At 40.4% G+C, this 13623-nt stretch overlaps 2 protein-coding genes across 2 annotated transcripts in view; both read right to left on the bottom strand.

Moving 5' to 3' along the window:
* Window positions 1-149: 149 nt before the first annotated feature.
* On the bottom strand, window positions 150-4609 carry dpm1 (dolichyl-phosphate mannosyltransferase subunit 1, catalytic). The gene is made up of 9 exons (XM_054609554.1): window positions 4424-4609; window positions 4106-4205; window positions 3818-3851; window positions 3653-3729; window positions 3335-3360; window positions 2991-3086; window positions 2817-2885; window positions 2608-2722; window positions 150-644 (listed from the first exon to the last, which is right to left on the bottom strand). Exons 1-9 carry the CDS (start codon window positions 4552-4554, stop codon window positions 540-542), a joined length of 753 nt encoding a protein of 250 aa, XP_054465529.1. The 5' UTR covers window positions 4555-4609; the 3' UTR covers window positions 150-539.
* Window positions 4610-5253: 644 nt separating this feature from the next.
* Window positions 5254-13623, bottom strand: part of LOC129099537 (collagen alpha-1(XX) chain) — a 33596-nt gene continuing 25226 nt past the window's right edge. Inside the window, exons 27-42 of the mRNA XM_054608792.1 lie at window positions 12964-13073; window positions 12136-12294; window positions 11936-12013; window positions 11040-11126; window positions 10900-10953; window positions 9940-10035; window positions 9777-9830; window positions 9581-9634; window positions 9442-9495; window positions 8674-8745; window positions 8051-8086; window positions 7830-7896; window positions 7528-7716; window positions 7318-7395; window positions 7043-7204; window positions 5254-6029 (exon numbers count right to left, since the gene is read on the bottom strand). Coding sequence (XP_054464767.1) covers window positions 6001-6029; window positions 7043-7204; window positions 7318-7395; window positions 7528-7716; window positions 7830-7896; window positions 8051-8086; window positions 8674-8745; window positions 9442-9495; window positions 9581-9634; window positions 9777-9830; window positions 9940-10035; window positions 10900-10953; window positions 11040-11126; window positions 11936-12013; window positions 12136-12294; window positions 12964-13073 — 1379 coding nt within the window. The 3' untranslated portion in view covers window positions 5254-6000. The remainder of the gene's footprint in view (window positions 6030-7042; window positions 7205-7317; window positions 7396-7527; window positions 7717-7829; window positions 7897-8050; window positions 8087-8673; window positions 8746-9441; window positions 9496-9580; window positions 9635-9776; window positions 9831-9939; window positions 10036-10899; window positions 10954-11039; window positions 11127-11935; window positions 12014-12135; window positions 12295-12963; window positions 13074-13623) is intronic.

Consider the following 13623-nt stretch of genomic DNA (forward strand, 5'->3'; position numbering starts at 1 on the left):
GGAGTAGTTACAGCAGGATGTTAATTGTCACTATTCTTTCAGGTTTGATCTTGGCAGCTGGTTGCTCTCCATAACCCATTTAAGGTTTTGACTAATTGTGTAAAAAAAAATAAATTAAAAAAAAGAACACAATCAGAAAATAACTGAGCCAACAATACAAACTGTTTAATTTTTTACAAACAATCACAAGTGTAGCAGTATACTTTTTCCCATCTGACAACCGTGTTGAATGTAGAGTTCAGTCATCTGTCTGGACTGGGAATGATGAGATACTGTGCTATGTTCAGGGGTCGATGGGAATGTAAAGCACTGTGTTCCTTCAGTATTTGGGACGACTACTGACAGCGAATTACTTTATATTTACTGCTAACGGGGGAAGACTCCGTTGTCGTTAGCCGTCATGTCACAGTCTGACCATCAGCAAGTGGAGCGTTTCCCCTTCTGTTTAGTTTCTGATACTACTGTATTAAAGACAGCGACTTTAAGACTGAAAAGTGCACTATATGACTGAGGGTCGTCCCAACTGATTACATTGCTGATCATGTCGTGGCGAAGAGTGTGATCAGTCCTTTCACGAATGACACAATCTCGTTCCCTCCGAGTTTGGACTCTCCATAAACTCGATCCACGAAGGAAATGGGTACCTGTTGTTTTGGAAGAAGAAGAGAGAATTGGTTTTTTTCCAGTATCCATCCAAAATCTCGGCTGCATGGTCACAACGCTGGCTTCAGATTTAGAGCTTGAGGGGTTAAGCTAAACTGAAACGTAATATCGTGACCAGATTGAGAATCATAGTGAAAGCCATCACAGTTAAAAAAAACACCGTCATTAGACCAGTTCTTTCTTAAGTTTTAGAAAAGTCAAGGACATTTCTTTTCCACAGACACCAGTATAATAATGTTTAAGTTTAGCAGGGTGACGTCTGACTCCAACCGGAGTTGCAGATTGACATTTTTGATGATATGGAAATATTCTCAACGTCAGGTCTCCACTTGGACTGGTAAGTCACACGACATGGTTTGAAAAAGACCTTGGGGCCCGTTCCATCAAGTGCCTTAAGCCAGGCTTATTTCAGTAAACCTGACTCCTTTTAAGTTTAATCTGTTCCCTGAAGCAAATTCAACATAGTTCAAGCTTAGTTACTATGGCAACTTATTTGGGGAAACTAAACAGGTCCAAAGCAGGCAATCTGTCAAGTTATAAGCCTGAGTTCCTGTAAAAATGACCTGTTGGAAAAGCAATGATTTTCCCACTGGCTGTCTGGAGTGATGCCATATCATTTGACTTTATTAACTACTATCAGTCCAAAAAGTTAAAGTTTAGAGAAAAACTTAAATTTATGATAAATTAAATACAGAAAATATACAACAAGAACTGATAAGATATATAATACACTTTATTCTAAATTACCCCAATAAAATGATAATAGCATCATAAATAGTTAATATATATATTTACCAGAAATTTTAGTAACTGAATCCTCTATTTGGCAGATAGGAAACATTTTTAAAATGTATTGTTTGATGTACTGCTTTAACTTTAGTTTATGTTAAGGCTTTACTCAATTTCTTTTTTTAAATAGATTTTTTTTAGATAGATATTTTAACCTACAGGTTTTCTGTTCCTATAGTTTGACTGTACTGTACTGTTTTAATGTATTGTGCTTAAGATTTAATTAGGTTGTATAAATACGTTATTACATTTCAACCCGTTTAAATACCGACTGCTCTAATGGACATAACTTTTCTACGATGTCTATATTATTATATTTCTATGATTACTGTACCTGACTCCACCCAAATCCACAAACCTATTTGATTTGATATCTGTAAGCCAATCACAGGGTTCTACGTCATCTAAAGTCTTTTCTCATCTTTAGCCCTGACTGATTTGTAAGGTTTATTCAAGTCATGTTTTGGACTTTAAGACACTTTTTTTTTTTTTTTTTTTTTTTTTCTTAGCTTGCTTTATGGAACAGGCCCGTTGACCCGCCACAATTGGGTTAACTTGACATTGGTCTCGGTAGTTTTCCAATGCTGGAGAGCAGGGCGTCTGGGTAAAACATTATTTCCCCAAAACCCAACAACAAAATTGTGGCTGGTGAGCAAAAAGTTAATGTCAAGCCGTGCCTACAAGTCATGTGACAACACAAGACAGCTCTTTCAGGTCATATTCCCCAACAGCCAAAGTTTATAATTAATTTAAGTTAAGAAAAATGTGGGTAATCTTGTTTCAAAAAGAGTCTGGTCATAAAAATCTGCCTCCGAGTCATGGAAATGTCTTGGTAAAAATGTGTAAAAACCCTGCAAGGACTTGAGTCTATTCATTATTCTCACACAGATTTAATTGTTTATGTGTAGTGGGTTTTAAGATAGACCAAGACTAATGTGGCATGGATGCAGAAAAAGCAGTGAAATCCCCTTTTCTTTTAATAAAAAATTTGAAAGTGGGTTTAAAAACGGATTCATACTATTTGTTCACATCCATAAGTGGGGTAAAAACAGAGAATCTCGAGAAATATCATCACTCCATAACTTTATGTGTACTAGCTAAATATTCTTCCCCCCAAAAAACATAAATACATTAAATAATTAATTAAGGCCTCACTTCTCCAATTGTGTAGTTGAGCTGTCTGGCGCGGATGATCATCTCCATCTGAAAGACGTACCCCTTGGACACGCACCGCTCTACCAGACTCTCCAACACCGCCTTCTTATACAACCTGACACCAGTGAGAAAACAACAGTGGGTGTGTGAGAAAACACATCATGTTGAAAAATCAGTGGCACTCATTTCACAACACTCGCACCACTTACCTGAAGCTGCCTGTGAGGTCTGAAGCACCGGGTCTAAGCAACACTTGAGTCAAAAAGTTGGCTCCCCGACTGTGAACCAGAGAAGGAGACAAAAGACAGAGAGGAAAATCAAACCTCAGCCTCTTGTCTCTCTTAAGATTGAAGACCAAAGCGCTGTTGATGACGTGCAGCTACCTGATGAGTTTCCTGCGCAGGTCCCAGCCGTACACGCCCCCGTTCCCTTGGTAACGAGTACCAGATACCAGGTCGTAATTACCTTCCTTCTGCTTACTTACAAACAACACAAAACGGTTTTGAATATAACATTTCCGCACAATTTTTCTTCCAACTGTCATTTGTGGCACCATAGCTAAATGCTATTGTTTATATATTCAGAAATTCATATTCTGTATATAAATTCAAATATGGTAAAAAAAAGAATATATATATATATATTCAAATATATAATATATATATATATATATATATATATATATATAACATCACATTATAGGAAATGGAAATTAAGTAACACTTACTTAATAAATTCTGGGATGAATTTGGGCTGAAAAAAAAAGACAAAGAACGATCAAACAATATTCTGTCCAAAATGAAATCAGTTATATTTCACATAATAATGAAATTACATTAAAGAGTATTTAAATGTTTAGGGATGATAGAGATGAGAGTGTTGATAAAGAAAATAGAGCAGATAAACTCACATCTCCGATCCAAATACTAACCCTATTGCAATTCAGTTAACCAGACAAAGAATCAGCTGGGGCTAAAATGATAAGCTGGTTAATGGATTTTGTCGTTTGAATTAGACGACACACAATTGAACAAGCTCCACTCACATGATGGGAAAGGTCTGCGTCCATGATGATGACAAAGTTCCCAGTGGCATGTTTAACGCCGTGTATGTACGCAGTGCCTTATGAAGGAAGCAAAAGAGCTCGTCAGTAGTTGGCAAAGCTGAATAGAACGAATACAGTTTGTTTTTTTTACAGTTTTGAACTTACCAAGGCCTAATTTTTTCGCTCTTGGTCGTAGAAGCTGAACCACAGAAGAAAAAAAAGATTAAGAGTCTGCATAAAGATCCCATGCACCATTCTTTTACTAGAACCATTGGTTATTGACAGAGACAAGCTCTACATTAAACATTTTAAATAATGAATTAGTTGTTGTCTCTATGAAGATGTTACAACAGGTTAATCAATTTAAATAAATTACAAAATTGTATGAAATGCATTGTTTGGTTCCTCACAGAGGAGGGGTCATCACTGTAGGGCGGGGCTGTCTTAACTTACTATTTTGTCCTCTCCATAGATTTTCTGCAACTGCTTCGCCACCTCCAGTGTCCCATCTGGGCTTCCGTCGTCTATGACAATTATCTCGTAGTTAAAGCCACTGTAAACACAACACATTCATTGTTGTGCCTTTAATACAACGACACACACACAAAGTCAATCAAAAACTACAAAAGTGAGCTGGTTAACTTGAAAGTAAAGATTCTTCCTAAACACAACACATCTCTCTGGTTAGTGACAGCTCATCACTAGCATTAGCGTTAGCTCACCAACACAACAGGTACTGTAGCTAGCTATAGCTGGACGGCTCCTCCTCACCTTTCACCGAAGTATTTCACCAACAGCCACACTATCAAGGGCAGGTTTTCCCTTTCGTTGTAAGTAGGTAACAGTATTGAGTATTTGTCCTCACTGTCCCGGGTTGGGTGCGGAGTTTTTCGGCTTGCCATAGCGACATGAATCTACCCACACGGCGGAACTTAAAACGTCCTTTAGCATCAAGTTTATAGTTTTCAAAATAAAATGACGCTATGACCTCGCAGCCATGATAATAGAAAAATACGTATCAGTGATGCCCTCACAGGCTCATTTCTACTAGCCTAACTTGTTTGTTGTCCAAGAAGCTATTCGCCATTGATTTAGGGCAGTGACTAAACATGGTTGCCTTTATTTTGAAAAGTAAACTAAAACCTCTGACCAAACCGGAAACTGAATGTCCCACTGAGGCTGACTTAACGAAGCCACCGGGGAAGGAACCGGAACTTCCGTTGTGCTCTTCAAAATAGTCCCGACTGGAAACAATTCTCTCTTCGCTGCCGTTCCGACAAACGACTACGGCATTATCATTATTAATTCCTGCAAGCTATTTTATTGTATTCTTGCCCTCCACAGGAAGGTTGGAGGTCACGTTAAGCCTCAGAACAGCAACCCTTGCACGGATTCAGTGTCTTACTAAAGGACAATTTAGCAAGACAGGCTTGCTGTCCTGCAGGAATAGAATTTTACTAAACTAAAGTAATCTGTCTCAGTATAGACACGTTTAGAAATAAAACAGACTTAATTAGAGAAATATTAAGGACATTTTATTAACAGGATAAAATATTTTCTCTCACACACACACACACACACACACACACACACACACACACACACACACACACACACACACACACACACACACACACACCATGTATTGTATATCACCTAAACCCCATTGAAACCAGAAAATGTAAACATGAATTTTCAATACAAAAAGTTTCAGTATAAAATATCATAAATGAATAACTGTATACAGTAAATATAATAAACAATAAACAAATCATCATAAACAAGACAACAGACATTCTCACAGTATCGTTTATACCACAGAACAAAATGAGGCTTTTACACCATGGATTATGCATTTTCATTAAGATTGAGGCAGTTAAGGTTAGAATGCCAAAAGAAATATGTAGAAATGTAACACAAATGGCTAAACTACTTGGCATTGACACAGTGCATGGATACATAAACATAGTAGTACAAAGTTTCAGTGCGAATATGGTGTATAAGACAACATTTGACTGATCCCCCCAAAAATATTTCCTTTATGATGCTATCTGTATCTATCTGAACACTATTCTATATTAGAAAGCTTCCTACTTATTCTTGGTTCATTTCTGTCATTTTAAAATCACACAAGGACCAACAGAAATCCTTCCTCTTTAGTTTCCTTTTCCATGATGAAGCTTGTCAAGCTTCCGCATCAGTCAGTGGCCAGTTCATCACGGCAAACCTCTTCAGTGGAGCGTTTTTTCCGCTCCAGTCCTCGTTTGCCATTCAGTTCCAAAGGAACCATAGTCATTTCAAACCAACCTCAATCACCTTAGCGTTGCTGCCTGCTTGTTAATATCCACTCAGGGCTGGTAGCCATAATAAGGATCTTCTGTGTGAAGAGAGCACACAAAAAGAGAGTCAATGTGTAAGTCCACTTACATAATGTACTTGGCAGTGTTGGCAAATTGTTGTAAAAATAAATGAATAAGACATAATACACATGGTTTTAACAAACACAGGGTTACGCCAATAAGATACATTTTAAACTACTCTAATTCACTTAACCATAACTTTAAAGCTGCTTTAATCAATAGTTTCATATTAACAATAACTATGAGTAATGTAAAAGTGGTCGCTTGTAGTGACGAACCAACAGAGATTTATCACCTGAGTTTGCCGTTACCCTCAGCCAATCAGAGCTTTTTAAGCATCTCATTGCTTTTGGCTTGTGCGACAATTTTTACAACTTTTATTCACTTTCACTCTCTCATAGCGTCATTTTGGGGATTTGGTCACTATGAAGGCCAAAAACACCATCTTAGACTACCTGCTCAGAACCAAACAGCAGACAGAAACAGTTAGCGACTAGCCGGTAAACGTACAGGATTGTTTAGCTACTAAAGAGCCAGATATTTCCCTCAGGAGTTGGTGGAGACCAAAAATTCATCAGGTGCACACAAACACTACTCCAGTGAATGCTAATGTTTCTCTGTGTCTGCTGGAAATTGTAATTAGGCAATTGTTTGCTAACAATTTCACCGTTATAAAACTGTATAAGGTCAATGTCAATGTTGCATTTACAGCTTGTTGTGCTGCCCCAAAGTGCCCAAAAAAATCTACTGTCTGCCTGTTATGAAAAAAACAAAAACAATAGTAAATCTAAAAGTAATGGTTTGTTCTAGAAAATGGACCCCATGGGCCGTCCAAGACGTCTGACGTAAATGTTGAGCAGTTTTCCAACAAAGTTCTTGCTTCGACTGTATTATAATTATACAATACAGAAACCTTTTTAACCACCCTCTGCTAATACCTTCTATTGGACACACCAGTGCAAGGCTCCTGGACCTGGATCCTCATATCTTAATATTACCAGGTGTGTCATTTGAGCTCCTGGTAGCTAACCTGTTTGCTGGGGAACCCGCTGGCAGCCTCCACTGCTGTCACACGCACCCGGTGGTCCGCCCTCGCCTGGCTGTCCAAGAGGTCCGGGGATCCCTGGGGGTCCCTGCGTACCGTCGTCTCCTTTGGAACCGTTGCTCCCCAGCTTGGACTCACCTGGAGGACCTGCAGACACAAATAGTACACAATGTACATAAGTACAGGGTTGTGTGCTGGTGATTCACGATGGATGCATTATATTACAGTGATATAAATACAAATGACTCATAGAGAGGTACCTGCAAATCCTTTGACCCCTATGGGCCCCTGGACATTGGGCCCTGCATCACCTTTCCCCCCTGGCATACCTCTTCTTCCTGCAGAGAAAGACGAGACAAATCCGCATAGTCAAAGCTTATAATAACATTACACTGGAGGCTAAAAATCGGACAGTTTATAAATGCCCAGACTTTTGTTAAACAGTTGCTTAACAAACAATGAGAACTTACCTTGTTCTCCTGGATATCCACCCCTGCCGAGATTCCCCCTTGTGCCGACACGACCCTGGGTACCCCTGTCGCCCGGTGGGCCCCTGGGCCCCGGTATACCAGGTTCCCCGGGGGGCCCCACCGGCTCCTCAATAGGTGCAGGCTTACGACTCATCTCGGTAATGAACATGTCGAGCTTCAACACCTCATCTGAAAAACAGACACGACTGGGGATGAAATATGTTTGCATTCCCGTCCCTTTAACAGTCACAATGAGTGAGTTAAATATACAGATAGCAGTGCTGGTTAAACAGAGGACCTACTATGCACTAGCTGCTCACAGGCCTGTGTGACCAGTTGGTAGATCATGGCCATAGACTGAGGTTCCCCCTGTTAAACATCAGCAGATTTAAACGTGAACCAACTTATTTTATGAAATGTAACTTATGTACATACAGACAAAAAAGCAATGACAAAATGTCGCCCACTGTAGTGAGAAGACTTACTTTACAATAAGCAATTTTTTTTTACAGCTATAACCCACCTTCTCTCCTCGCTCTCCTTTACCTCCTGGCAGACCCTGTGAAGCAACAGATACACGAGTATGAAGATGATGAGCAGTGCTTCTCCCTGATCTCTCACTCCTCTCACACACACCAGCGACCCACAGGATGCTGGTGTGTGTGTGTGTGTGTGTGTGTGTGTGTGTGTGTGTGTGTGTGTGTGTGTGTGTGTGTGTGTGTGTGTGTGTGTGTGTGTGTGTGTGTGTGTGTGTGTGTAAGAGGAGGACAACATCTGACATTGGATGATTACTTTTTTGTAAATTTCCCCGCTGCGGGACTAATAAAGGATTATCTTCCAGCTTCAAAAGCCCTGCATGGCTCCGGGCCTCTGCCATAAAACCAAGTACTAGAGGCTCATCATGTCCAGAACCTTCATTAAACATAGAATGGTTCATGTATATTTGTACGTAATCATATTTGAAGAGCTGTAGGGTCCTAGACTCTAGTCTGTTTGTGCTCATTATGTGTGTAAATATTGTCCTGACTCTTTTGTGAATGTACATTTTTTCTTTGAAGTTCCCAAGAACTAAAAGAGTTACTTAGTGTCTGGGAATATTTTGCATAAATATTTTGAGACTGACATGATTTGTCCCTCTGGTCTTACCGTAGGTCCCACAGGTCCTGAGAAGCCCCTGTCCCCTAAAGGCCCCGGGTGTCCGGGCATTCCCTGGAAACCCTGGAAAATACAAATAGATGGATGATTAGAACACAAAGACAAATGAGAAAAACATGACATACAGTCATAAATAACGTTTCCTGAGCTCCCGAGACAATTGTGATAAAGGAATTATCAATTCCAATATTAATCGTCTGTACAGTCCTCTGTAGGTTTTGACCCCTCTGGAGTTCCATACTGTGTTCTACGGGGCAGTGCAGCTCAGAGAATCTCTGCTATAGACACTGTTACTGCTGGGGAAAACAATACAGACTTCATTGGTCAGAACACATTGACTACCTTAAAAAGCCACGCCAGTAGGTTGTCACAGCAGACAATACAAGAGTGGACAACATAAAGACCATTCTGAGAGCCTTTGCCAGCAGTGGTGCTCAATGCAAAGCTTATTGTTGTTTGGAACTACAATAACATTGTGTGTATTACATGTCAGGTTTGATCTCTCTCCAGAAATCTTGTAAACTCATCATGGGTCCAGTAATGCCGGGTTTAGCCTGAGGGTGGTGCTAGAGGAAAGCTCAAAACCTGACCAATATGGAACGGCTTGTCAACTTTAAGTAAATTGAATGTGTCCACATATCCACAGTAGATTTCATGGCCATTAAAACATAACTTGTTCAGATTCCATGTCCTGGACCAAAATGTCAGTCATGTTGAAATATTGACACATAGTTGCTCTAAAATGATATCCAATCTCACCCGGGGTCCAGTAACGCCGGGTCCACCGATGTTTCCCTCGAGCCCCCTAATGCCCTGTAAGCACACATCAAAGAGACATGAGGACAAATGAAAAGGGTCGGAAGGTCACTGCTGACATGTGCTGTTTCAAGCAGCTCACCTGAGGGCCTGGAATCCCCCCCTCTCCTTTTGGACCTGGAGGTCCTGGTAAACCCTGCAGAGGAGACAACAGCGAGGTTTGAGAGAGGGCAATAAGAGGCAGATGAATGCGTTTAGACAAAACAGTACGAGAAAGAGGAAGATTAAAAATGTTCTCTCTTCTATTTCTGTGTTTCGGTGACTCAGCTTAGACTCACCTGGACCCCTGGTCGCCCAGGATCTCCCTTTACCCCTCTTGCACCAGGTGGACCCTAAAAAGGGAAATTAGAAAACAAACATTTCATACAACATATGAAATGTTTCATAAGTCCATAAGACCATGGTTAATAACACATATTCAAAGCTATGAAGGTTACTCACCGCTTTACCCTGCACGGCTATGCCTCGGGGCCCTATGCTGCCCAGGGGTCCAAGACCTCCCTCAAATCCAGGCTTTCCTGAAGGACCCACCTCCCCCTGAAACACAGAGAAACTTAATTGAAGTCATCAATTTGGAGCTCCAATGCATGCACGTAACTAAACCATGAAAACAACCAGAGGATTTAACTGTTAAATCAGCGATCACACTCATGTGGATGGTGTTGTTGCTAATAATCACACTGGTGATTGTATTGTGATGCACGGATCAATCTGCAGTAGATGAAAGAATAACCTATTGCAAATTCAAATTCATTTTGTGCCAAAGTGAAAACCAAAGTTGAGCTGTGCCCCAAAAACACGTCCCCAGCTGCTCCTCTGCTCCCGCGCTGCTGCAAACACGTTTGTTTGGTGCGTTGGAGGAAAACTGCTTCTAAGGAGAACCTTTCTCACCCCTTATACCCCGACATACAAACTTTTTTACCAAAACTAAACTAACTAATTAACTAAAATGAACTTAAATAAACTAAACTATACTAAACTAAACAAATCAAAAGTAAATTAAACTGAACTCAAATAATAAACTTAACTAAACTAAATTGAAAAACTAGGCTAAATTTATCCAAACTAAAACAAATCAAACTAAAGTAAACAAAAAAAATAAAACAAACTAAAACAAATCAAAACTAGACTGAACTAATAAATATAAACCAACTAAACAAAAAAACTAACTAAACTAAACTAATCTAAACTAAACCAAATCCACTAAACTGAACTGAACTCATAAACAAAGCTAAACTAAATTAAATCAAACTAAACTAAACTGAACTAAAAAACTAAACTAAACCTGTGTTTACTCTTGTGCTGGCTTTGCAGCTAAAGGAAAATAAGAGCCCTAACCATTGCCCTCCAACGTTCTAGTTTCTAAATCTAACTAAGCCTGAAGAAATATTTTCATCTCACCTTTTGGCCTTGCTCTCCCTTGTTGCCTTTCTCTCCCCGAGGACCTGGCTTTCCCTGGGGGAAAAAAAGCAAGAAACTTAAAGTCAACACGTTACCAAACAACGGGATCACACATAAAATGAGATCTCGTGGTGACGTACAGTTGGTCCAGGGGAACCGGAGGCTCCGGGGACGTCGGAGGAGCAGGTGCAGGCGTACGCCGGGGCGGGACAGCTCTCCTCATCGCTCTGACACACACAGACAGACATCAATCACAAAGGAGCATCGGTCGAGATCTCCTTTGTTACACTCGACGTTAAGTTGGCCTTCTTATAGAGCGCGGTTCTCAATAGAAGCAAATGACTAAATTTAAAGATTAATGGGCAACTTATTGAACAGAAAAATATTTCAGCCCACCTCAAATTTGAGAAGCACGCTAAAATGGTGAGCAAAAGGCTAACTGTTCAGTGACCTTGTGGTTCCTCCAGAGCTTCGGGCACAGTGAAACATGGAGCATCCAATGGGAATAGTAAGGGGCTCCTGGGCAAATCCCCATTGGGACAAACAAGCATATTCTATTCAGGTAATCAACACGTGGAATTCCTTACCTTCAGAACTCCAGCTTGCTCCTGACTGAGATCATTTAAAGCCAAAACTGAAACAGTTTTCAGTCATGGGGCCATGAATGAACTGGTGTTTCTGGTTTTATGCTGTTTTAATGTATTATAGTTGGGTTTTTTTGATGGATCTCTCTGTATTTTCTTGTTGAGTTCTGAGTTTTGTACACAATCATGGTTGAGTTTGTGTTTAGCATTGTCTCTTGTGTTCTTGTTGTGGAGCTTTGTGTATTTTTTTAGGACCCATCTAGGGACAGGCATTGCAAATAAGCTGCGGGTTTAAATGCTGTGTTGTGTGGCATCAGTTTATGCTACATACTGGTCCCTATACAAACAGACATTAAATAAATAGAAATTGGTTAAAACACAGCATCAATTCTCAATATGCCTGTACGAAGATAGAGCGGAATAAATGTAAATATAAATGGCAACAGACTGACCACTCCGGGCAGGTCACAGCAGGTGTCCTCTGAAGCCCAGGTGGTGTTGCAGACGATCTCAAAGGACTGCAGCTGGAACTGGAGACGATGAAGAACACAGGGTGAAGGTTGAGATCAGGACAGAAGAAAGACCACCATTGTTTTTTTAAATTATATATATATATATATATTTATGTCGAATCAAACAGAATGAAACATACCGGTGCTGATCCACTACTGGGTCCTCTGGTCTTCACCAGTTTTCCCAGCATCTCAAAGCCGTCTGTTGGCAGGCTGCCTAGCGGGCGGGCAGGTCTCTCACCCACACGCTGGCAGTCCACAGACAGGGAAACACTCACCTGGCTGACCGACAGGTGTACCTGCCAATCACAGTTATTATATTACAACCAGGTAGTCAGACTCAATAGGCAGGGGTTCCCCTCTGCCCCAGAGCCCCTCGTTCCTCCTGTCATACCTCTTTGTCTTACTTTGATTCGGGTTTGGGATCAGAAATAATTTCTCCTGTAAGTCGCACTGAATCTAAAAATACGAGTGTCTGTGTGTTCGGATTTGACTGAGCTATGACTCAGAGAAAGTTCTGACTCAACTGCTGATCATGTTAATGAGAGGGAACAAATCAGCAGGACGAACTACGAATATAACTTCTTCTTGTTTTTAAAACTCAGACAAAGACATGCCATTTTCACCTTGCACTCTGCCTCACTTCTCTTGCTATTTCCTTTTTTGCAGTTAGTCTATATTACATTATTTATTTTCCTCAGCCCCTCCTGGAACAGCTGCTGAGATTATACTGTGTGCAGAGTCCATCTCAAAAACTCTCTTTTATGCATTTCCAAAATGGTCTTTCCTATTATTTCACGTCTTGACATTTCTGTATTATTTGAGGGTGCATAAAGATGACAAGATAGCTAGATGGAAATAAGTTCCTAAAAAAACATGAAAACATGAAATCTATGTCAATTTTTTGGGCTGAATGACGGTTACTGTCTTATTGTCCTCACAGGCTTGCTCAGTGTTTGTTATCTCACCTTGTGAAAACTGCCATAGAACAGCCGGTGGACCTGCTGCTGGTCAAAGGTCAGCTCCTGCACTTCTCCCCTGTAGTCCAGACTGAAGTACATCAGATGCTTGGTGGTAGCTGTGGAAAGCACAGCAATAAAGGAAGATCAACCTCTTAACTTAACATGATGTCGTGCATAAACCACAGGGACTCCAAAGGAAGCTAAGTCTGCAGCAAGTTGTTTGATCTGGCTGGGTGTGAGGAAGAGACATAGATCATTAAGACATAATCCCACATACACCGTCCTACTGATGGAAAAACTGAGTACTGCGACAAATATGTATTAAATAGTCCCCAACAAATCCAGTATTTTATTTATCAATCTATTTATCAATCTAGATTGTTTTGGTGTGAGCTGCTGAGTGTTTGAGATATCGGCCTTAGAGATGTCTAACTTCTCTCCAATTATAATGGATCTTGATGTCACTCGTGGTCAAAAGGGCCCAAAAAATACATTTGAAAAACTCAACTGTAATGTGTCTGTTCAGAAACCATGACCCGGTTATTCAAGATACTCCACAGACCTTGTTGTGAGCAGTTTCATAAAGAAAGTGCTTTATTTCTACCAAACTACACTCACCAACCGTATCACTGCGCAGAAGGGAAGCTTCCAAAAGATAATTATCTT

The sequence above is a fragment of the Anoplopoma fimbria genome, chromosome 12 (assembly GCF_027596085.1).
Source record: "Anoplopoma fimbria isolate UVic2021 breed Golden Eagle Sablefish chromosome 12, Afim_UVic_2022, whole genome shotgun sequence".
Classification (NCBI taxonomy): Eukaryota; Metazoa; Chordata; class Actinopteri; order Perciformes; family Anoplopomatidae; genus Anoplopoma; species Anoplopoma fimbria.